Below are 21680 nucleotides of genomic sequence, written 5' to 3'. Positions count from 1 at the left end.
CATGGCCACCATCATGACCACCCACCCACCCACACCACTGCCACCACGAGTGGGGGTTGAACAACAATCCAGCAGGCCTACAAGGTGCCTAGAAAAGAGGCCAGGCCTCTGATCATCAGTTCCTAAGTTTTCCTCCAATACCTCTGTGGTCCAAGTCTGCATAGACACTGCATAGCCTCTGAGGAGGCTTTGCATCCTCATGAAGTTCTTTGAGGAACTTGCCAGTACATGGCACTCTGGTACTGGGTCAGTCTCCTGGAAGCACCATGAATCATCAAGTCCCTCTGAGCTCTAGCTGCCTTCCTGGGCTGCTGCACGGGGAGGCCTGAATGCCCAGTCCTTACCCAACCCTCAGCTGCACTCCTCCCCCTCCTCTCCCAGCATCACCACTCACCAGTGAGAACAAGGCAGGATCTCAAAAGTCAAGATAAAGCATTCCAGCAGCTTCCACTGTGTGCTTAAAGGATGGATAGGAGGGAACCCTAAGGGGCCTCACTAACTTCTTGAAATTCAGGAGGGGAGCAGGTGGATGAGAAATACTGAGAACTCAATGCAAATTGATTTCTCAATAAGTCATTCTGCTACTAATCATGGTGTCATTTATCTGCCATGCAGAGAGCAGCAGAGCCTGGTAATGAAGTTCTTGGAATCTTCATTCTGCCTCTTGTTAACCATGTGACCTTGCTCCAGTTTCCTAATAAGTAAAGCAGAGATGGTGATAACAGCACATGGGCACAGTGGTGCTGAAGGGTCAGATGAGCTAATACGTATACCACACTCAGTACAATACTGAGACACAGTGACACCCACTCAGTGTTAGCTCTTATTATTATTACACCTTTTTTTTCTTTTCTTTTTTTTTTGGAGACAGGGTTTCTCTCTGTTTCCCAGGCTGGAGTGCAGAGATGTGATCATAGCTCACTGCAGCCTCAACCTCCTGGGCTCAAGCAGTCTTCCCGTCTCAGCTTCCCAAGTAGCTAGGACTACAGGCACACACCACCACACCTGGCTAATTTTTTACTTTCTATTTTGTAAAGATGGAGTCTCACTGTGTTGCCCAGGCTGTGTTATTATGACTTTATCTCTAGTTTCACAGGAGCAAATATTGACCCCCCTCATAGCACACATTCAACACATTACTTATACAAATGATATCTGTTTCTTTTCTCAAGGCTGTCAATATTCCCTTCTCCACAACCAGTAAGATAGGAAGATAAGGAAAGTGGGGATGAAGAAAGGAAGACTCATACTGTGCTGAGACCACAGGCATGAGCTCTGAACGCTGCCTGCCCGGATGGCTGGTACTCCCAGGAGAAGGGACCATTCTAGAGGTGATGATGTTCCTAATGGAATGATTTTAGGAATCGTATGGGAAGAGCAGTGGGATATGCTCTGTGTGGGGAGCTGGTCACTGTGAGGGGTGTGCATCTTGCCGGTGGAAAGATGCCCGGCTGCGAGTCGCCTCCCAAGCCTTCACAGGCTTCATCTCTCGACTCCATGCATCACTTTCTCAGACATCCTCTCTGCCCCAATCTAAATTAGCTCCCACCTGTCATTCTCTCTCATAGTTTCTTCTTTCCTACTATTAGTCTTTGTTCAACTCTCAATGACAGATATTTTGTGTGTTTATTTGTTCAGCGTCTTCTCTACCAGCAGATTATTTAGCTGTAGAGGGCACAGATTAAGTGTGTTTTATTGACCAAGTATAATCGCTTAGCTTTCGCTTTTTAATCTGTTAAATGAGGATGGTAATACTGCTTTTGCTCACCTCATTGAGCCGTAAAATTAAAAAATATAATACATGGGAAACTTCTTTGTAAATCATAAAACATGGTACACATTGAGTTATGCTTAGCGCCATGTCTATTTGAACATACATCACAAACTGAGTACTTGTGAAATGAGCTCCTAGGCAGATGAGCCTTCTGTTAAATGAGATAATGGGAAAACATGCTCAGAGCAGGACACACACTGTGATAGCTTTTATTGTGTAAGGTCAGAAATAGCAGCCCCAACCTCTAAAAATACCATATTCACTGAGTCTACCCATAGTAGGCTGGAAAGAGTTAAATGGGAGCTCCCACAGCTAACAATGTCTAAACACATGCGAGAGTGAGTAACCCCGAGCCAGTGTGTTCTGGAGCTGGGGGAGGTTTTGCAGGTTACTTCTCAAGCAAGATGTTCCTTTCCTACCAAGAGGCAAGGATGGTCGACATCTGTCTTCCCTTGCTCCACAGCAGTGAGACAGCAGAGGGACGGAAGATGATTCTGGAAAAACGCCTGCTGCTGCCAGCATTTCACAGAGAGCAAATGGGAAGAGGGTGAAACTCCTTAAATTCAAACATAGCACAGATATGTGCATTACTATATATGGAACCAGGAGACTTGGAGCTGGAGTGATACAGCTGATGAGTGCCCCAGTGCTGGGCTGCGACGACTCTGCTTTCCATAGACAAACCAGAAACATGAAATTATCCATCCTGATGGCCGGTGTGGTGTGGAAATCACTGAGGCTGGGAACCCACAGATCAATGGTGTGAACCAGGAAGATGAAAACATCAGATTGGACCAAAACAGACCCATTTTCTTCACTACTCCATTCTCTGGTTTTGTCCTATATCTTAGGGAAGCAGGATAAGACACTGACACCCTAACTGTGCTGGGTATTCCTTGTTGTTCAATGTGTATATACGTATAGTATAACTGACTCCTTAGTAAGTTATGTATAGTCTGCAGGTTTTAGGGTGTCTGTAGTTCTCCAAAGACACCAGATTCTCTGTGGCAGAGGACAGCCTACTTTCTCCCAGGCCCTCAGCTCAGGCCTGAGCGAGGCTTGACATTGTCTTTATAGAGTAGTGACCGTCTTGAGCAGAAACGAAGGTGAGCAATGTGTATAGGATAGGTAAGGCAGCAGGACAAGGCGGGATAGGTACCGGGTCAAAGGAACTAGAAACAGGCCTTGGGATGGGGCAAGCAGTGGGTTGGACACTGGATCTGAGAGGGACGGAGTACCAGTGCAGTGGCAAGTGAAGATGGGAACAGAGACCCAGGCTGGGAACGTGGAGAAGCGAAGGCCACACGTGATGCACAGGAGGAGATGGGCTGGTGGCCACACGTGTCAGGGAGGTGAGTACGAAGACGAGAAGCACTGCAAACCTGTCAACATTTTATGTTTAATCTTCATTCATTAAAGGAATGATCGCTACCTGTGTAATTGTTTGATTTTAGGCCTGGAAAAATGGAGTTTAACTTCATTGCCATCTGTCACGGAACTGTGGCCCCAGAAAGAGGCATCTCTCAGGCCAGGTACTGTAGGAGTCCGCCCCCTGCTCCATCTGTACTTTTTCCACCCACAGTCCACCTGGTGTGAGAAAGGTGTAGGGATGAAGGTGAGCCCAGGGCACTGTGGGCACCTCCGAGAGAATCTGAGTGGGTGGAATCAGGGCCCTTCGAGAGCCTGTCATTAACATGGAGGGGGAAAGCCAGGGCTACACTGCAATGGGTGCTGTGGGGCGCCCAGGCCTGCACTCTGTCCACGAGGGTGAAGGGGGAGAAGGAAGCAGCCCAGAGAGGACCCGGAGCAGGGCAAACACAAATGGAGAAGCTGAGGGCAAGGAAGGGAGCGACATGGGACCCCACCTGTTGTCCAGGCAGCCTCTGCTCTCCAGGAGCCGGTGGCACAGTCAGTCAGAGAATAGTCACTACCTGTCCTGCCCTTGTGCGTCCTGGGAGGAAAGTGCTCGCCCACTCCTGACCTGTGTCACACTCACTACGAAGGCAGGTATTAGAAGAATCCCATGAAAGTAAACAGGGTGTTCAAACGGATCCTTAAAAATGAAAGTGCAGGCTGCGAGTTGGTAGCGTGGGAGGTGCAGGGTGTGTGTTCTTGTGCAGAGGCGCATGGGGTTTGCAGAGGAGACAGGGGAGCTTTGTGCACCCGGAGCAATGAACAAGCAGCGAATTCTCTGTCCCTCACGGTGGCTCCACGGTTCCAGCGACATGCGGGGGCTCCTCTTCTCCACTCTTCTCCTTGCCGGCCTGGCACAGGTAAGTCCTCTCTCCCGACTCTTTCCCTTCCGGAGACTACAGCCATTCTTGTGCTTCAGGCCAAAAGCTAAACAAAATGAAGATGGGGAAAGAGGGAGGATAAATGGCCTGCGGAAATACTTCATAAGAAATAGGAAGCCATTTTCCTCTCCAGAGAAAGTTCTGTGTTAGTTCTTGAGCTTCATGCAAGAAACGTAAAACGTTTCTCCCTTTGAGGTAATGGCACCGAAGCCCCCTTTCAATATGTTTGAACAGCCCCACACTTTCCTATAGATTTTTGTAGCAGAGCCTAAGGCACAGCCTGGCATGGTACGGGAAACTCTCTCTCCATGCCAGTTCCAGGCGGAGGCTCAACTTTCCATAGCCGTTTGCAAACTGTGCAAAGAGCCCCTGGAAAAATGAATCTTGACAGTGACTTTTTCCAGTGAAGCCTGTCCTTGTTTGAAAGGGGCACTTTGGAACAAACATTTACATTTTGAAAGCATTCTCTTACTTTGTCTTTTCTCAGTCCATGTGTTTCTCACTTCCTGAAAGAGAATCAGTCCGTGGGAGCTTGGAAATATTTCCAGCAACGGGCCAAAAGGAAGTTTAATTTATGATGAGCAATTCACTGCCTTAGTCTTTTTAAATAAGATGGAAACAAGGTGACTTAATTGTTGATTTATTTACACGGTGGAGGTAATTGTTGGCACAAGGGGATGGAGCTTTTGAAATCTGGTGATTTAGAAAACATGGCTGTGTCTGTGAGTTAGTAGTTGATTGCAGCTGTAAGTAGTAGATATATCTTAGGAAACAAGGGATTGGAAATTGTTATACCATATATGGAGAGATTTACAATTTCAAAAGAGTCACAATAAGAATGTCAGTGGTCTGGGTCATTGCTGCTGTCACGTGGAGGGGTGCACCCCTTGGCAGTGTGTTTTCTCTTCCACTGTTCTTGAGAAAAACTATCATTGTGGATTGAGAGAGGCTACCTGTTCTTAAACAGCAAGTATTCCAACATAGAGAGATGTGTACAAAATAAACAACAAACACAGAAAGGTGTTACACGCAGAGTGGTAAGAATGTATTATTTTGTACTTAACTTTGCTTTTATGAATTCATAAATTCATAAAATATCTGATAATACCTAGCATTTACTGAATATCTGCTATATGCCAAATACTGTGCTGGGGGCTTTATTTATTTATTTAGAGACAGTCTCGCTCTGTCGCTCAGGCTGGAGTGCAGTGGTGCAATCTTCGCCTCCTGGGTTCAAGCGATTCTCCTGCCTCAGCCTCCTGAGTAGCTGGGATTACAGGGCTGTGCCACCATGCCTGGCTAATTTTTGTATTTTTAGTAGAGATGGGGTTTTGCCATGTTGGCCAGGCTGGTCTCGATCTCCTGGCCTCAAGTGATCTGCCCACCTTGGCCTCCCAAAGTGCTGGGATTACAGGTGTGAGCCACCTTGCCTGGCCCAAGAGTGCTTTTGGTATTATCTTAATCATCAAAACAACTTTACAAGGTGGTCATTATTAATCCCATATTACAGAGGAGATTAAATGATGGGAAATTCTCTAAGATCACAGAGCTATTGCAAGGCTCGGATCTGTTGTTAAAATTTTTCTATTGTACCATTCTACTGACTCTTGCTGTCCTGAGATTTTGCTGTTGAAAACAATCAAAATGTGTCTGAGGAAAAGAGAAAATTATAAAATTCTTTATATTTACCCACATATTCACTATGTCCAGGCCCCTTCATTTTTTCCTGTATTTCTGAGTTACTATCATAACAGAATATCTTCAGACTCAAGATCCTCCTTTAGTATTTCTTGTGAGGCAGATCTACTAGCAACAATTTCGCTCAGGTTTTGTTTATCCAGAAATGTTTTTATTTCACCTTCATCTTTGAAAGATGGTTTCACTGGTTGTATAATTCTGGGTTGACAGGATTTCCTCCCCCCGCCCCTGCTCCTTTTAACACTGTCTCTGGGCACCTTGTTCTTCTCCATTTCTCCTTCCTCCTCTTTCTTTTGATGAGAAGTCAGATCTTAGTTTTATTGTACTTCTGTATGTAATGCTTCCCCCTTTCCTCAGTCTACTGTTCAAGATTTTCTGTTTTTTGAAACGGAGACTGCCTCTGTTGCCCAGGCTGGAGTGCAATGGTACCATCTTGGCTTACTGCAACCTTTGCCTCCCTGGTTCAAGTGATTCTCCTGCCTCAGCCTCCCTAGTAGCTGGGACTACAGGTGCACACCACCACACCTGGCTAATTTTTTGTATTTTTAGTAGAGATGGGTTTTACCATGTTGGCCTTGAACTCCTCACCTCAAATGATCCACCTGCCTCGGCCTTTCAAAGTGTTGGGATTACAGGCTATTTCAGCTTCGTTTTTAAAAGACCGTTTCACTGGCTATATAATTCTGGGTTGACAGATTTTTTTCCCTTTCAGCATTGTCTCTGGGCATCTTCTCCTCCATCTCTTTCTTCTCCATCTTTTGATGAGAAGTCAGACCTCATGTTTAATGTAATTCTCTATGTAATGCTTTTTCTCAGTCTACTGTTATGATTTTTTCTTTATCCTTGGATTTCAACAGTGTTACCTTTTGACCTCAGAGATGATCTGGAAATGCTTCAAAACTGGAAAGATAAAGAGGCATTTCATGGGGGTAGTTCTGGGAGTGTGCATTTCATTAGAAAGAACACGAGGAAAAGCAGGGCGGAGAAAAACAACTCAGGGAGTCCAGCAAATGGAAAGGCATGGAAGGAGAATGTGTGAGAGCTAACACTCAAGAGGTAGGCAGGAACCAGAACAGAGAAGCTTTGGACGCTTTACTCAGAAGTTTAGCCTGCACACTATAGACTGTGGGGAACCACCCATGGGCTTTAAGGAGAGGAGTAATACAACCAGACATGTTCTTTAAAGAGATTCCTGCAGCGGCAATGTAGTAGATGCACTTGAAAAGTCATTCTGGAGGGAGGAAGGTCAGTCAGGAACTTGTAGTGACGGTGCTTACTTAGTAGCCATGAAATGGGGAAGAGTGTCTAGTTCTGGGAATACAAGGACAATAGAATAAGTAGGATAGGTCACTGAACGGCCACAGGAGGTGAGGGAGAGGAAGACGGCCTAGAGGAGGCCTATCTTCCTGACTCCAAATGTTGAGGGGTGAAAAATGATGACTTTTGGACTTGAGTATTTCCTGAAGGACATTTGGGTGCAGGTGTCCAGTATGTAGTTAGCTCATGGATCCAGGGCTCCGTAGAGACATCCGGGCTGGAAATTTAGTTTTGAACTTGCATAGGATGAAAACTGAAGGCAAAGCGGTGGGTGAGAGATCCAAGAGACAGTGTGTAGAGTGAGATGAGCAAAAAGTTAAAGTTATGAAACACCAATAGCCCTAAATCTAAGTCAAATTCAGGGTAACAGGAGCCTGTGGAGGAGATTGAAAAAGTATGTTGATAAATAAGGGGAGGATTGGGGGGACCAGATGTAATGAAATCCAAGGCAGAGGAGAGTCAAATGCCTTAGAGAAGGGGGGCAATAGGAGGACTGAAGAGATTTCACGAATGTGAGACCGGCAAAGAGGTCACTGAACCTGGCATCCTGAATCATTGGTGGCTATAGCTGAGCCTGTGTAAAACTGATAAGTAGGCAAAAGTTTTTTTTTTAAGTTTAAATTTTTTTAGGATTCTAGCTTCACTATTCCTACTCCCTTCTCCACTTTGGTGTTTCCTTTTCCCCTGCTCCTTCTCCAGAAGCCCAGCACTGTCCCATTCCCCCCATCAAATCCCATTCTCACGTTGTGCTTGCAACTTTGGAATCAAAGCTGAAATGTTACTCTTTACTGCAGTATATGTGTTTTACTGGTGGTGAGAAAAAAAGGCTGAGGGTTTAATATTTGGTGGAATTTCATACAGATACTTCTAAATGCAGAGTTTTTGAGCTGTGAAGTGACTCAGATCTAAGAATCAATCCAATAGCCCCTGGTTCCATCAAATAAGCATTGAGAGTTATTTACATAAGCCAGTTGCCAGACACTGTGCTGGGTGCTGGTGGTATACTTTCAAATGAACCACAAGCACCTGAGGTTGGGTGGCTTTATGGCTACTGGAAGAGATAGGCACTTACATGCGTCATTTCCCTTCAAAGACGTGTGCAAGGCAGGGAAGTTACAGGAAGCTTTCTGGAAAAGATGATACCAAAACAGAACCTTGAAGGATAACTAGATGGAGGAGGAGCAGGGTCTGGGCAGAATGCCTCAGGTAGGAGGAACAGCATCATATATGCAGGGAACTGCAGGCACTTTAGCTTTCTGGAACCTAAGGTTTATAAGAACTGCAAGACAAGAGGAGGGCTCTGAATGCTGTGCTTAAGTGTTTCCACCCTCCCCGCAGGCCAGACATGTTTAGGTGTGAAGGATGAGGGAGAGGAAGAAATCCAGATGGTTTTCAGCTTCCTGACTTGGGCACCTGAGTGGATGGTGACACCATTCACTAAAATGGGAGCTGCTAGTTGAGGAGCAGTTCGTCAGGGGAGGGTAATTGTAGAACCTCAAATTGCATATGCCCAGAAGCAACTAATAAGTCACAAGCTTAAGGGATGAGGTTTAGGCTGCAGAAATAGATGCAGAGATTCAGTGATTTGTTCAGTATCTACTGAGACCAGCTCGGCTGTAGAGACCCCTACCCAGGTGGTGCTGGGAAGCAGACACCCAGATAGAACAGCAAAGTGGGACTTTCTGGGGACTAACAGGCTTCTGAGCTGAGAGCCTTAAGGGGCTGACAGCATCCTGAACTGAGGGCCTTGAGCAGATGCTGACCCACATTATTTATTCTCTCTGAACAGGTGATTATTACTAACAAACAGGTGTTCTGTGTTTTCTTGTAGAACCAAGATAAACTAGGTAGGCAGCTGATGCCTGCTTACCACCAATCAAGGAGAAACTAGAAAGTATTCTCCACGAGGGAGCCACGGGGGAAGGGTCACATATCCCGTGCTTAAAGAATTGTTTTCACCGGTGTATGATATACATATACTGTTTTGCTACTTTAGAATGCCCCAAGTAGTTTTCCACTTGGGGTGAGGGTGGCTGGATTTTCCTTGCCACTGTTCTTAGCAAACAATATATTTTATCATACAATCAGCATTTCTCAGCAATCATACACTCAGCATTTCTCAACAAGTATCAGAGCTGGTTTACAGTAGGATTTGGCCTAGGAAAGGAAGGAGGGTAAGTGTTGAGAGCTTAGGCTCTGGAACCTGCCTGCCTGATTTAAATCACTCTCCTATCACTTACTTGATCTGTGACACAAGACAACTTAAATAATTTGAGTCTCAGGGTCCTTATTGATAAAATGGGGTATACAGTTTCCTATTGCTGCTCTAAGAAATTACCAAATTGAATGGCTTAAAACAACATGATTATTTACAGTTCTGGACATTGGATGTCCAAAAATGGGTCTTACAGGGCTAAAATCAATTGTTAGCAGGACTGCCTCCCTTCTGGAGGCTACAGCAGAGAATCCATTCTTTGCCTGTTCCAGGTTTTCAAGGCTGTCTGGCTTCCTTCATGACAACTTTCAGCAATGGCATTGCTCCTACCTCTGCTTCTGCCATCACACCTCTGACATGCCTGCCTCCTCCCAGGTGGACCCGAATGGACTTGTGATTACCTTGGGCCCACCTGGATAATCGAGTGATAACCTTAAGATCCTTAAGTTGATCACATCTGGAAAATTCCCTTCATTGTTTTAGGTAACATATATGCACAGGCTCCTGGGATGAGGACATGGACATCTTTGAGGGGACCATTATCTGCCGATCACACAGTATAATAACTACTGTGCACTGCTGCTGTGAAGGTTGAGTGAAATAACCATGTCAAATGATTTATAAAGATTGCAGTCACCTTGCTTTCAAGAAGCTCACATTCTTGGTGCAGGTATAAGAAAGTAAACAACTGAAATGTGTAGGTATTAAGAAAGGTATAAAGTCTATGGTGGAAGGACTAGGATAAGAGTGGCCAAAGAAGGTCTCACTGAGAAGTTTGAGCACAGACCTAAAGGCAAATAAGAGTGAACCATGAAGATATCTAGGGGCAGAGTTACTTGAAGTATTCAGAGAACCAGGAGGCTGCTGTAGCTGGTGTGGAGGGAGCAAGAGGGTGAGTGGTAGTGGGTAAAGCAATATGGGGAGGGGGGGACCATGTGATGCAGAGCCGTGGCGGTAGTTTGAATTTTGCATTGAAATGGGAGGTCATGAGGAAGCTACTCCATGTGAGCAAAGAGTGATATGAACTGAACTGGCTTATTTTTTTTTTTTAATTTATTTTATTGCATTTTAGGTTTTGGGGTACATGTGAAGAACATGCAAGATTGTTGCATAGGTACACACGTGGCAGTGTGATTTGCTGCCTTCCTCCCCATCACCTATATCTGGCATTTCTCCCCTTGCTATCTCTCCCCAACTCCCCACCCCCCGCTGACCCTCTCCTATTTCCCCCCAACAGACCCAAGTGTGTAGTGCTCCCTTCCCTGTGTCCATGTGTTCGCATTGTTCAACATCCGCCTATGAGTGAGAACATCCGGTATTTGATTTCTTGCTCTTGTGTCAGTTTGTTGAGAATGATGCTTTCCAGGTTCATCCATGTCCCTACAAAGGACACAAACTCATCATTTTTGATGGCTAAATAATATTCCATGGTGTATATGTGCCACATTTTTCCTGTCCAGTCTATCATCGATGGGCATTTGGGTTGGTTCCAGGTCTTTGCTATTGTAAACAGTGCTGCAATGAACATTCATGTGCACGTGTCCTTATAATAGAACGATTTATAATCCTTTGGATATATACCCAGTAATGGGATTGCTGAGTCAAATGGAATTTCTATTTCTAGGTCCTTGAAGAATAGGCACACTGTCTTCCACAATGGTTGAACTAATTTACACTCCCACCAACAGTGTAAAAGTGTTCCTATTTCTCTACATCCTCTCCAGCATCTGTTGTTTCTAGATTTTTTAATGATTGCCATTCTAACTGGTGTGAGATGGTATCTCAGTGTAGTTTTGATTTGCATTTCTCTGATGACCAGTGATGATGAGCATTTTTTCATATGTTTGTTGGCCTCATGTATGTCTTGTTTTGTAAAGTGTCTGTTCATATCCTTTGCCCACTTTTGAATGGGCTCATTTGTTTTTCTCTTGTAAATCTGTTTTAGTTCTTTGTAAATTGTGGATATCAGCCCTTTGTCAGATGGGTAAACTGCAAAAATTTTTTCCCATTCTGTTGGTTGCCGATTCACTCTAATGACTGTTTCTTTTGCCGCGCAGAAGCTGTGAAGTTTGATTAGGTCCCATTTGTCTATTTTGGCTTTTGTTGCCAATGCTTTTGGTGTTTTGGTCATGAAGTCCTTGCCTACGCCTATGTCCTGAATGGTTTTGCCTAGATTTTTTTCTAGAGTTTTTATGATGTTAGGTCTTATGTTTAAGTCTTTAATCCATCTGGAGTTAATTTTAGTGTAAGGTGTCAGGAAGGGGTCCTGTTTCTGCTTTCTGCACATGGCTAGAAACTGGCTTATTTTTAAAGAATCATTCTAGATGTCAGATGGGCAAAGGAGCAAGCAAGGTGAACATTTAGGAGGCTATTGTAATCATCCAAGTGAACAATGGTGATGTGGATCATCATGGTAACAGAGAAGGTATCAATAAATAATCAGGGTGGGTATTTTTAAAGGTGTAATAAACAGGATTTACTGATGGAACTAGATGTAAAATGTGAAAGAGAAGAGTCAAGCATGATCTGATCTCAAGGTGTTTTGGAAATATATTGGCATTTGCTCACATAGAGAAGTGCGTGGAAAAGCAGATTGGAGGGGGAAACGTGGGAGTTTGCTTTTGGTCATATTAAATTTGCTATGCCTATTTAACATCTAAGTGGAAATGTCAAGTAGGCACTTTGAGTCTGAGTTCAGAAGAGGGGTGTGAGTCGGAGATAAGAGAAATAGGGAGGGAAGATGGTTTAGAGATCTTATCCATGGGGCTCCGAGGTTTACAGATGAAGAGGATGAGAAGGAACCGGCAAAGGAGAGTGAGAAGGAGCAGTCAGTGAGAAAGGAGGAATAGGAGTGATGTCTTGGAGGCTGAGTGAAGACTAGTTTAAGGAGAGTAATCATGTCAAATGCTGTTAGGTGTTATTATTATTATAACTCCCCACACTGTATACTACCTGTTTGGGGGAAATATTCTACTCCTGTTATACTATTACATACAGAAATTATTTCTAACATCACTTTTATTATGAAATGAAGTTCTGCTGCAGGGCACAGCGCACTGGACCGTTAGATACAACACCTGAAGGAAGGCCTAGAGAAGCATCAGATGCACATCAGCGTAAACAGTTTTGCCACTGGCCCTGCAAATGCCCTCATCAGAAGCCCCTTTGCCCTCCTGGAGTGAGCCTGGTGAGAGACGGCTGTGGATGCTGTAAAATCTGTGCCAAGCAACCAGGGGAAATGTGCAATGAAGCTGACCTCTGTGACCCACACAAAGGGCTGTACTGTGACTACTCAGGAGACAGGCCTAGGTATGAGACCGGAGTGTGTGCATGTAAGTGTCTTCTTCTGGACCCTCTGGAAAAGATTGAGTCTAGACAGACTTTTTTTTTTTTTCTCCTGCAATTAGCTTTGAGTGATGAGCTCAATTTGGCTAAATATGAGATGGATTTAGTTTTCATGCACTAGTGGGACTGTCTCCATTGTAGTGGATCCTATATTAGCAGATGCTTACACACATTTAGAAACCCATTATTTTCACTGCGTTAAGGTGATCTTGCAGTTCTTCTCAGGTAATTTACTGATTGAAGGTAAGAGGAATTATCCAAATAGAGTCTGACTTCTTAAAGTGCTACAAAATGACAGCTTTAGTTAATACAGTCAAAAAACAATCTGAATTCAGCCTTTTCCGTAACAAAAAATAGTCAGCTTAAAAATATTAGAATGTATACCCAGTATTCAGACATATGACTTTAACCTCAGCTTTCCCAACTAATGATTGAGTTGCTGTGCTTTACTTCAGCAGATTTGTTAAAAAAAAAAAAAAAAAAAAAAAAAAAAAAAAGGTGAAGTCATCCCAAACCACAACCTGACCCTCAGCTTTATATTACTAAGCTTTGGAGACTGATTCAGACCATCTAAACATTGACACTAATTCAGGATGCCAAATTATTTAGGATTAAAAAAAAATTTCTAAGGGAAGAGAAATACTTATGTCACCAGACAGTTTAGTCTGTCTGTAAAAAAGTCTAAGAAGGAAGGCAGATTACTATTAGAGGTACAGTTATGAGCCACGGAATGAGAATCTATCTTTGGAGTCAGACTGAATGTGTCAAACTCAAGTTTGATAGCCTGATGACCCTGCCAGCCCTGTATTGTATGGTTAAAAATGTGGGATCTGGGTTCAAGTCCTGATTGCTCTGCCAAGTGAACATACTTGATCAAGATATTTATTCTCTCTGTGCCTCAGTTACATAATATACACTTCCTAACTTACAGAGTTGCTAGGAGGATCAAATAAAATGACCTAAAACACCTAGCACAATATCTGGTATTCAGTAGGTTCTCAAAAATGTTATTTATTGGAATCCTATAAGGAAAACATGACCTATCAAACAATGGCATTCAGGACACTCATTTCTCCCAAGCTGGGCAGGTTATTTCATTAACCCAACAAACACTTAGTGACCATTCACTGTGGCCAGCAACTGAGGATATGACAGGGAAAAAGTGATACAAGCCTTGGCCTCAGAGAATCAAATATTAAGGTGTCAGATATTTCCACAGTAATTTCACACAAAATGTGATGAGACTTTTTTACAGAGCATAGCCATGAGGATAGTAATAGGGATAATCTATAACTGGGACACCAAACTATATAGGGTCAAATCTAGCCAATAGCCTGTTTCTGTAAATAATGCTTTATTGGAACATGGCACGTACATTAACATAGATTCTATGGCTGCTCTACGATGCAGAGTCAGTAGTTTTGACAGACACTCTCTGGCTTGCAAAGGCTAATATGTTTTCTGTTTGGCTCTTTATAGAAAATTTGGTGATCCCTGATCAAGAGCAATGTTTTAAAAACTTTTTGATATGAGGACCCCCTTTACAGTCTTAGAAATTACCTCTTTATACTCTTAGAAATTAATGAGGATCTAAAGAGATTTTATGTGGGGTTTATCCGTTGATATTTGATGGATTAGAAACTTAGAAATATTTATTAATTTACAAAGAATAAACCCATTGCAGATTAATAAGAATAATATGTTTTTATAAAATATGTATAACTTATTTGCCAAAGAAAAGTTTAGTAAAAGAGTGTCATTGTTTTACATTTTGTTGCAAACCTCTCTAGTGTCTAGCTCAATAGAAGTTAGCTAGATTCACATATTTATTGCTTTTTTCAACCTGTTACTATGTGCTTTTTTTTGTTGAAGTATGTGAAGAAAATCTAGCATCACACAGCTATATAATTTGAAAAGGGAGGAATATTTTAAAAGGTTTTTCTGATAATTGTGAATATACTTTTATGTTTATTGATATTATATTAAAACTTGACAAGTGATAGTGTCTTAAAAATTAGCTGCATCAGAGAATTTGAAACCACATCAATGAATTTTCAGCTCTGTGACATTAAAATGCATTGGTCTATCCAAGACCCATTTGGAATAGATCTTTTATTCATGCATAATATTACCATTCTATGCATTGTTTATTTGGAAAATATGTTTACTGTGATGTAGAGATGTCCAAAATATTGATACACTTAATTATGTAACGCTAAAAAAAATCACATTAATATCATCCTCATCAGAAGAATCTACATATTGGATAAATACAAAGATTTCAGTGATGGATACGAGTTTTCCAAAATTCTGATTTTTCCTTGAAATCTTGAGTTTTCTCACTGGCAAAAAATGCTGTCACAGTCGTTTTCCTTGAAGTGACAGGCTTATTTTGCTCATTAAAAAAAAAAAAATGTTTCCAAAATACCCAAGTCTGAATAACCAGTTTATTGTCAGTCATTTCTTCAAGTAAATTCCTACTAAAAAAAGTGGTTAGTTCAGCTCACAACTTTACCAATGACATAGTTCCTTAAGTTTCCCTGAGACAGCTATTTGCTTAAGTTTCAAGACAGCTATTGCACTAGAATATTCTATATATATTTCCTATTTTGTCACATAGAATACTAAAAAGACCAGTACTTGATAATTAAGAGTTAATAAAATTAATACTTTTTACTATGCCATAAAGGACATTGTTAAGTAAAACTCTCCCGACCTCTTTTAAAGTATAAGTGCCTGCAAGGAAAAATACAAGATTACCTCTACAGTGTGATTCATGCCAAGGCACCAGCAGTTTAGCCATGATTGCTTTTGTACCGCCAGTGCAAATACCAACACAGTGAAAAACGCCAGCCACACCTTAGTATTTGGAAAAGAGTTTTGACCTTGCAGATCCCCTGAAAGTGTCTCAGGTACTGCCAAGCAGTTAGAGGACCATACTTGGGGAACAGCTGATCTAGAAGGTCAAGAATACCCCTCAGAGGAAGTGAAACTCTCCTACAACCTCTTAACAAAAACCATCAGTACTTTGCAGTTCCATAGTTAACTAAGTTATAGTTTTTTCAGATAGTCACTTATCCTGTCTTTCTGAGAATATATCCTAGCCTATTGCTGGATGTCTGAGAAAACCTGTCTCACTAAGCATCAACCTAGCTCAGATTTATTATCAACTGCTATGCTTACCGTGATTTTGCAGGGTCTTTACTTGGTCTTAACTCTGGAAGTGACCATGTGGGGTTTATAGCCTACAATATAATGAAAAAGCCTCATTTTAAAAACCTTTCTACAGATGTCCTGTGAAGGAAATTCCAAACGAGACCTAAGAGGTTGAAAGCTATACTTCATTCAGGAGATAAGCCATTTCTTCTCAGGTTTATAATTGGAGGTCCAGACTGTCACAGGTTATGGCTTCTTTGGTGATTTTGCTCTTTTCACTTTTCAGACCTTGTAGCTGTTGGATGCGAGCTCAATGGGGTACACTATCATAATGGCCAAGTGTTTCAGCCCAACCCCTTGTTTAGCTGCCTCTGTGTGAGTGGGGCCATTGGATGCACGCCTCTGTTCATACCAAAGCTGGCTGACAGTCACTGCTCTGGAGCCAAAGGTGGAAAGAAGTCTGATCAGTCAAACTGTGGCCTGGAACCATTACTACAGCAGCTTTCAACAAGCTACAAAACAATGCCAGGTGCTCAAAAGTAGAGCTATTTTTCATGTATGAGCATGGTGGTATTCTTTTATGTTCCTTTTATGTACCACAGGTACCCAGTTAAGTACTTATTGATTGGTGGTCAGAGTGAGATACAGTTTGAGTACATCATCTTACTCAATCTTTGCCTCAGACAGGGATAAATGTCTGAAAAGGAAATTTTATAATGTTTTAGAATTTTCTGGTAAAACATTTAAAAACATTTTTAAAAGATCTACTAGATCAGGGAGCTCCTCTAAAATCTTACACCTCTGCTTATTCCCAACCTCTTCTCAAGGAAATTGACCAGATATTGTTCACATGCACCCTGCAACAACTTATTTGTATTGTTCTATTATGGGCAAGAAATTTGACCATCCACTTCCCCAAATTTTAAATGGCAACCCCACATATTTGGAACTTGTAAATATATTATTTCTAAAAATAGAAAACTAGTAGGAAGTCTTTTCATTCACTTTGAAATTGAAGCTCAATTACTAATCTTTCTCTCTCTAAACACACACACACACACACACACACACACACACACATTTTTAAGTAGGTTACCCATGTATGTATGTACTCACAAAAATGAAGTGTGACTCTTCATTACTCATCTTGAGCACCTGGCCATTTGCAAACAGTTAGCTTACGTATATTCATAAACCTTGTATTCTGGTCTCCTCTAAGTTAGCATTTTATTTAAGCATCAGCATATTTTGGGAACAGGAGTTTCAAAACCACCAGCAAATAAAGTATAGAAGAGGAAGGACCCAAAAGGGGCAACACTGAAGTCTGGTTCTTGTTCACATCTGTATTCTCAACCAGAAATCAAGAATGCCTTTTTCTTAAAGTTTAGAGCTTCGTGAGAGTTGCCATGGAAATACAGAATACTTGTATATGTTAACAAGTCATAAATTCACTTTTATTATGTGGATATTTAAAAAAGGCAACTATAAGCAGATAAATGAATTTTAGGCATTTAAAAACTAACTCTATGAAGGGAACATCCTCAGCAACTCCAGTTTTGTCAATTAATTAGAAAAAAAAATTACCAGGTTGTGGTGAATTTGCATTTGCTATACATGTTCAGTTGACAGCATGACACTACTAATGCTCTAAAACCTCTGAAATTATAAGCCATATCTTTATTTTTTTTTATTTTTCAAAATGTACAGAACAGTTCGTTTTCTGCATTGGATCTTACTGATTCAATATAAGGCTCTTAGAACCCATGCATAAACTTCCCTGGAAAGATTACCTTAGAGCAGTTTTCCACAAGTAAAGCCCTTTGGATCAAGTTCAAGTTGGTCTCATCTGAGAATTTGGAGCAGTTCAGTGGATTCACTTTGACCTTGGTTGGGAGAAGCATCCGATAGTCAGTCTTAGTAGTTAGTGCTTTGTCACGTAAAACAAGAAAATCTCCTGAAATGTTCTCTGGTATTTGAGATTTAGACCTGGATGTGTTTCAAAGGAAGAAGACGTTCAGTCTAAGGTCTCTTCTTTGCTTAACTGTGAAATTATGTTTACGGCCCACACAGGAATTTGGCTTTTAAAATTAACCACAATGATAAAAACACAAACTTTAAGAAAAATTTGTGATGGTAATTTATATAGTCTCTGGTTGGAATCTAGCTTTTGCTAGGTCAGTATGAAGCATGCAATGACATAATGCCCTCATGCTTTTTTCATTGCTCACCAAACACTAAGCTTTGTTTCAAAAATCTCTTCTAGTTTTCTTGCTTTTTAATGAATGTTAAACTCCTGAACTACAGCTCTTGGTTTAACAAGTGGGATTACTGTACCACGGTAATCTAACCTGCCTTTATTTATTGCAGATACGTGCCAGGCTTCTAATCTGCTTCCTGCATTGAGGTCTTTAAACTGTTGTCTACCTTCCAGGTATCTTCACGTTTCTACTTCCTCTCCCTCAGTTCTATGTGCAATTGTGACAGATTCTACTGTAATAACACTAAAAGCAGTATCATACCATCAATTCAAAGATGGCACATACTTAAAAGAGACTATTTCCTATGAAGAAGGCATTTTTTTTCTGAGTCTTTTTCAAGTTGTAAATTGATTTTTTGAAGTAATATAGCCAGAATTTTGCTATGCAGAATCAAATCACAACCACACTCCAAAGCATCCATTTCAAGATGCACATTTACTTTAAGGAAATGCCTTGAGACAACAAGTCAATATGTAGTCTGCTTAAAATGAGCCAAGGGCCTGATTCATTTATAACAAAAAGCTCCCAATGACCTTACACAGAAATGGGAGAATTATTATACTCTCTTATATTCTCATTATTACCCTCTTCTATTTCTCCTTAGCAGTAGACATTGGAGGGGCTCTATCTACTCACTCACTGACTTATCTATTGATCCATTCATTCAGTTTTTTCATAAGTAATCTGAAATCATAGCCAATTGGAGAGTGCCTTGGGCCTGATTAACACAAGGAGTATTGAAATTAAGTTGGATGAATGAAATTATCCATTTGCAATGACTTTGTATATAAATGATTAGATAGTTTAGTTCAGTGTAATATTACTTAGTTTTCTAAAAGACTAGATTAAAACAAATGGAAGAAATCCTTTCATTGATAGTCTAATTCTCAAACATACTTTTTGTATTTTAGATTTTAACATATCATGAAAGTTAACATTAAGATCACACTGTTCTCATCAATATCTCAAATTCCTTAATTTTCATTTCAATGTCTGTTAAATAATGAGGCAAGAACCAGGGAAAAGACAACTTATCAACAAGAACATAAGCTTACATTTAGTATTCAGAAGACAGGCTAAGCAGAAAGATGCAAATGAGTAAATCTCACTTTTTCTAAGATAAAGTATTTTTATTCCTTCTTAGAGATTAGACTGTAATACTTGATTGAAAGGTAATTTTGGGATTGGGAAAGAGGGAGATAGAATGATAAATTAGACCATCAGTTTCTTTATTCTGAATTACATTATATAAAAAAATTCAGATTTCTTAAATATTAGGTTAAACATGATTAAAAATTATCTATCTATACATTTATATGTATACATACATACTTTTCTCCCTTTGTTTTAGATTATAGAAATCTCCCACTTATTTGGAAAAAAAAATGTCTTGTGCAAGCAACAAAGTGGACTGCCTGCTCCAGAACATGTGGGATGGGAATATCTAATAGGGTAACCAATGAAAACACCAACTGTGAAATGAGAAAAGAGAAAAGATTGTGTTACATTCAGCCTTGTGACAGCAATATATTAAAGACAATAAAGGTAAAGTTTAAATAGATTTTTTTTTTTTTTTTTTTTTTTTTTGAGACAGAGTCTGGCTCTGTCACCCAGGCTAGAGTGCAGTGGTGCAATCTCAGCTCACTGCAACCTTCACCTCCGGGTTCAAGTGATTATCCTGCCTCAGCCACCGAGTAGCTGGGATTACTGCTAGGCACCTGCCATCACACCTGGCTAATTTTTATATTTTTAGTAGAGATGTGGTTTCACCATGTTGGCCAGGCTAGTCTCGAACTCCTGCCCTCAGGTAATCCACCTGCTTTGGCCTCCCAAAGTGCTGGAATTACAGCTGAGAGCCACCATGCCTGGCCAAGTTTAAATGATTTAACTTAATTATAATTCAATATAAAGAGATTCCTGAAAAGCAAGTATGTGTGGGTTTTAGAGGGAGGGATGGTGTTTAGTTCTTACAAAAATAAAATAATCTCATTATAATGCTTGAAGTCAAACTATTTCAGAGGAAAAGATATTAATCTAACTGCAACTTGTGGGGAAAATATTACTAAATATAGCAGATTCTAACTTTTCTCTCTATTATGAATAAAAGACTTTGGTTGCTACCCTATAATTATGAAAACAGAGATTATGAACATTGGAGTAGAGAAGTTCTCATCTTAGTTATATATTACTAACTTGGAAGGAGACCACAGTGTTTCCAAAATGCTCTATGTTTACATAGCAAACTTGCTAAAGCATTATGAGAAAATATTTACCCTAAGATTGTCTGGTAAATACTTCTTGAACTAGGCAGGATGTCTGTCTCAAAAAGAGTAATTTTTAGAAATGCTACAAAATCCTTCCTACCCTCAAGTTATTCTCTATCACATAAGCAAGTTGATGCCTCAGTTTTAAAGAGATTAGGATTAAATTACTCATCTATCCATCCACCCAAAACTGGGCTATGTTATGAAAGTTGCTAAGTCTTAGGTAGGTATTTAATAAGACATGGCCCTTGATATTAAACAAAACAGAAATGTCTATTGTGAAACTGAGTAAAGAATAGAGGGCAAAAAAACATTGAGGTGTGGGTGTTATAAATATGATGGAGTAAGAATAGAGGGGACAGATGTCTGGTGAGAAGGGGATCTTAAGGGCAGAGAAAAGAGAGTGCTGGAAATCACTACAGAACAACTTTTATTAATGCCTCCAAATAATTTTATTTGTGCTATAAAATATTCTACGTATTTTTCTAAACTATTGTAATAAAATTTAAAGAATGACTTCTTAATTTTATGTATCTTTTCAGATCCCCAAAGGAAAAACATGCCAACCTACTTTCCAACTCTCTAAAGCTGAAAAATTTGTCTTTTCTGGATGCTCAAGTGCTCAGAGTTACAAACCCACTTTTTGTGGAATATGCTTGGATAAGAGATGCTGTATCCCTAATAAGTCTAAAATGATTACTATTCAATTTGATTGCCCAAATGAGGGGTCATTTAAATGGAAGATGCTGTGGATTACATCTTGTGTATGTCAGAGAAACTGCAGAGAACCTGGAGATATATTTTCTGAGCTCGAGATTCTGTAAAAGATTCATCCAAGCTCAAGATTCATCCAAGCAAATGGATGAAAAGTAGTCAATCCTGTCATATAATAAAAAAATTAGAGTATAAAATGTTGGCAAATCTTTTTGTTTAAAACAGTAAGAATGCCTAGCTATCCTCAGATCACTATATTTAAGGCATTAGAAGTTTTTTAAAAAAGTTCTCCTAAAAATATATGCAAAATTTGAAAAACTTAAAAATTGAACTCATTTCTAAAATATATCCTATAATTACATAATACACAGACATTTGGTACCATCTAAGCATTTTGTATATGAAAAAATTATGCAATTTACAAGAAAATATTAAAAAAAAAATAATCTGGAATACTTGCTGAAGATGTGTAAAAAAGCATACTAAATTTTAGGCTGGGTGTAGTGGCTCATGCCTGTAATCCTAGCACTTCGGTAGGCTGAGGCAGGCAGATCATTTGAGGTCAGGAGTTTGAAACCAGCCTGGCTAACATGGTGAAGCCCTGTCTCTAATTTAAAAAAGTACAAAAATTAGCTGGTGTGGTGG

The 21680-nt window shown here is 40.5% G+C and overlaps 2 protein-coding genes and 1 long non-coding RNA gene across 7 annotated transcripts in view; 2 read left to right on the top strand and 1 right to left on the bottom strand.

The window, feature by feature from the left end:
* LOC116549435 overlaps positions 1–3210 on the top strand; it is a 74725-nt gene extending 71515 nt beyond the window's left edge. For both annotated transcript variants that reach the window (XR_004267875.1, XR_004267874.1), the window contains exon 6: positions 2238–3210. This is a non-coding gene — a long non-coding RNA (uncharacterized LOC116549435). The remainder of the gene's footprint in view (positions 1–2237) is intronic.
* A 299-nt stretch (positions 3211–3509) lies between these two features.
* On the top strand, positions 3510–21325 carry CCN6 (cellular communication network factor 6). 2 transcript variants are annotated; one of them, XR_004267872.1, is made up of 6 exons: positions 3510–4047; positions 12333–12630; positions 16086–16328; positions 18167–18230; positions 19409–19602; positions 20864–21014. XR_004267872.1 is itself a non-coding variant. In XM_032274991.1 (5 exons), the coding sequence occupies exons 1-5, from the start codon at positions 3901–3903 to the stop codon at positions 21143–21145; spliced, it is 1164 nt and encodes a 387-aa protein (XP_032130882.1). In that variant the 5' UTR covers positions 3530–3900; the 3' UTR covers positions 21146–21325. The 2 variants fall into 2 exon arrangements, 1 of the variants encoding a protein (XP_032130882.1); XM_032274991.1 differs by lacking the exon at positions 18167–18230 and having other exon boundaries at positions 3530–4047; positions 20864–21325.
* The window catches only part of TUBE1 (tubulin epsilon 1), a 25045-nt gene continuing 16044 nt past the window's right edge, over positions 12680–21680 (bottom strand). Inside the window, exons 13-14 of one of the 3 annotated variants that reach the window (XR_004267870.1) lie at positions 17590–19529; positions 12680–16496 (exon numbers count right to left, since the gene is read on the bottom strand). Coding sequence is in view for 1 of the 3 variants with exons in the window: in XM_032274989.1 (XP_032130880.1) it covers positions 19502–19529 (28 nt within the window). In the remaining 2 variants the exon portion in view is untranslated. Of the gene's footprint in view, positions 16497–17228; positions 19530–21680 lie in introns of those variants that run through there. The other 2 variants (XR_004267871.1, XM_032274989.1) reach the window with 2 other exon arrangements.

Source organism: Sapajus apella, unplaced genomic scaffold (assembly GCF_009761245.1).
Source record: "Sapajus apella isolate SASKATOON/1434 unplaced genomic scaffold, GSC_monkey_1.0 scaffold6, whole genome shotgun sequence".
NCBI lineage: Eukaryota > Metazoa > Chordata > Mammalia > Primates > Cebidae > Sapajus > Sapajus apella.
Note: the sequence above shows the minus strand (reverse complement) of the source record. Positions and strands in the feature narration are given on the sequence as shown.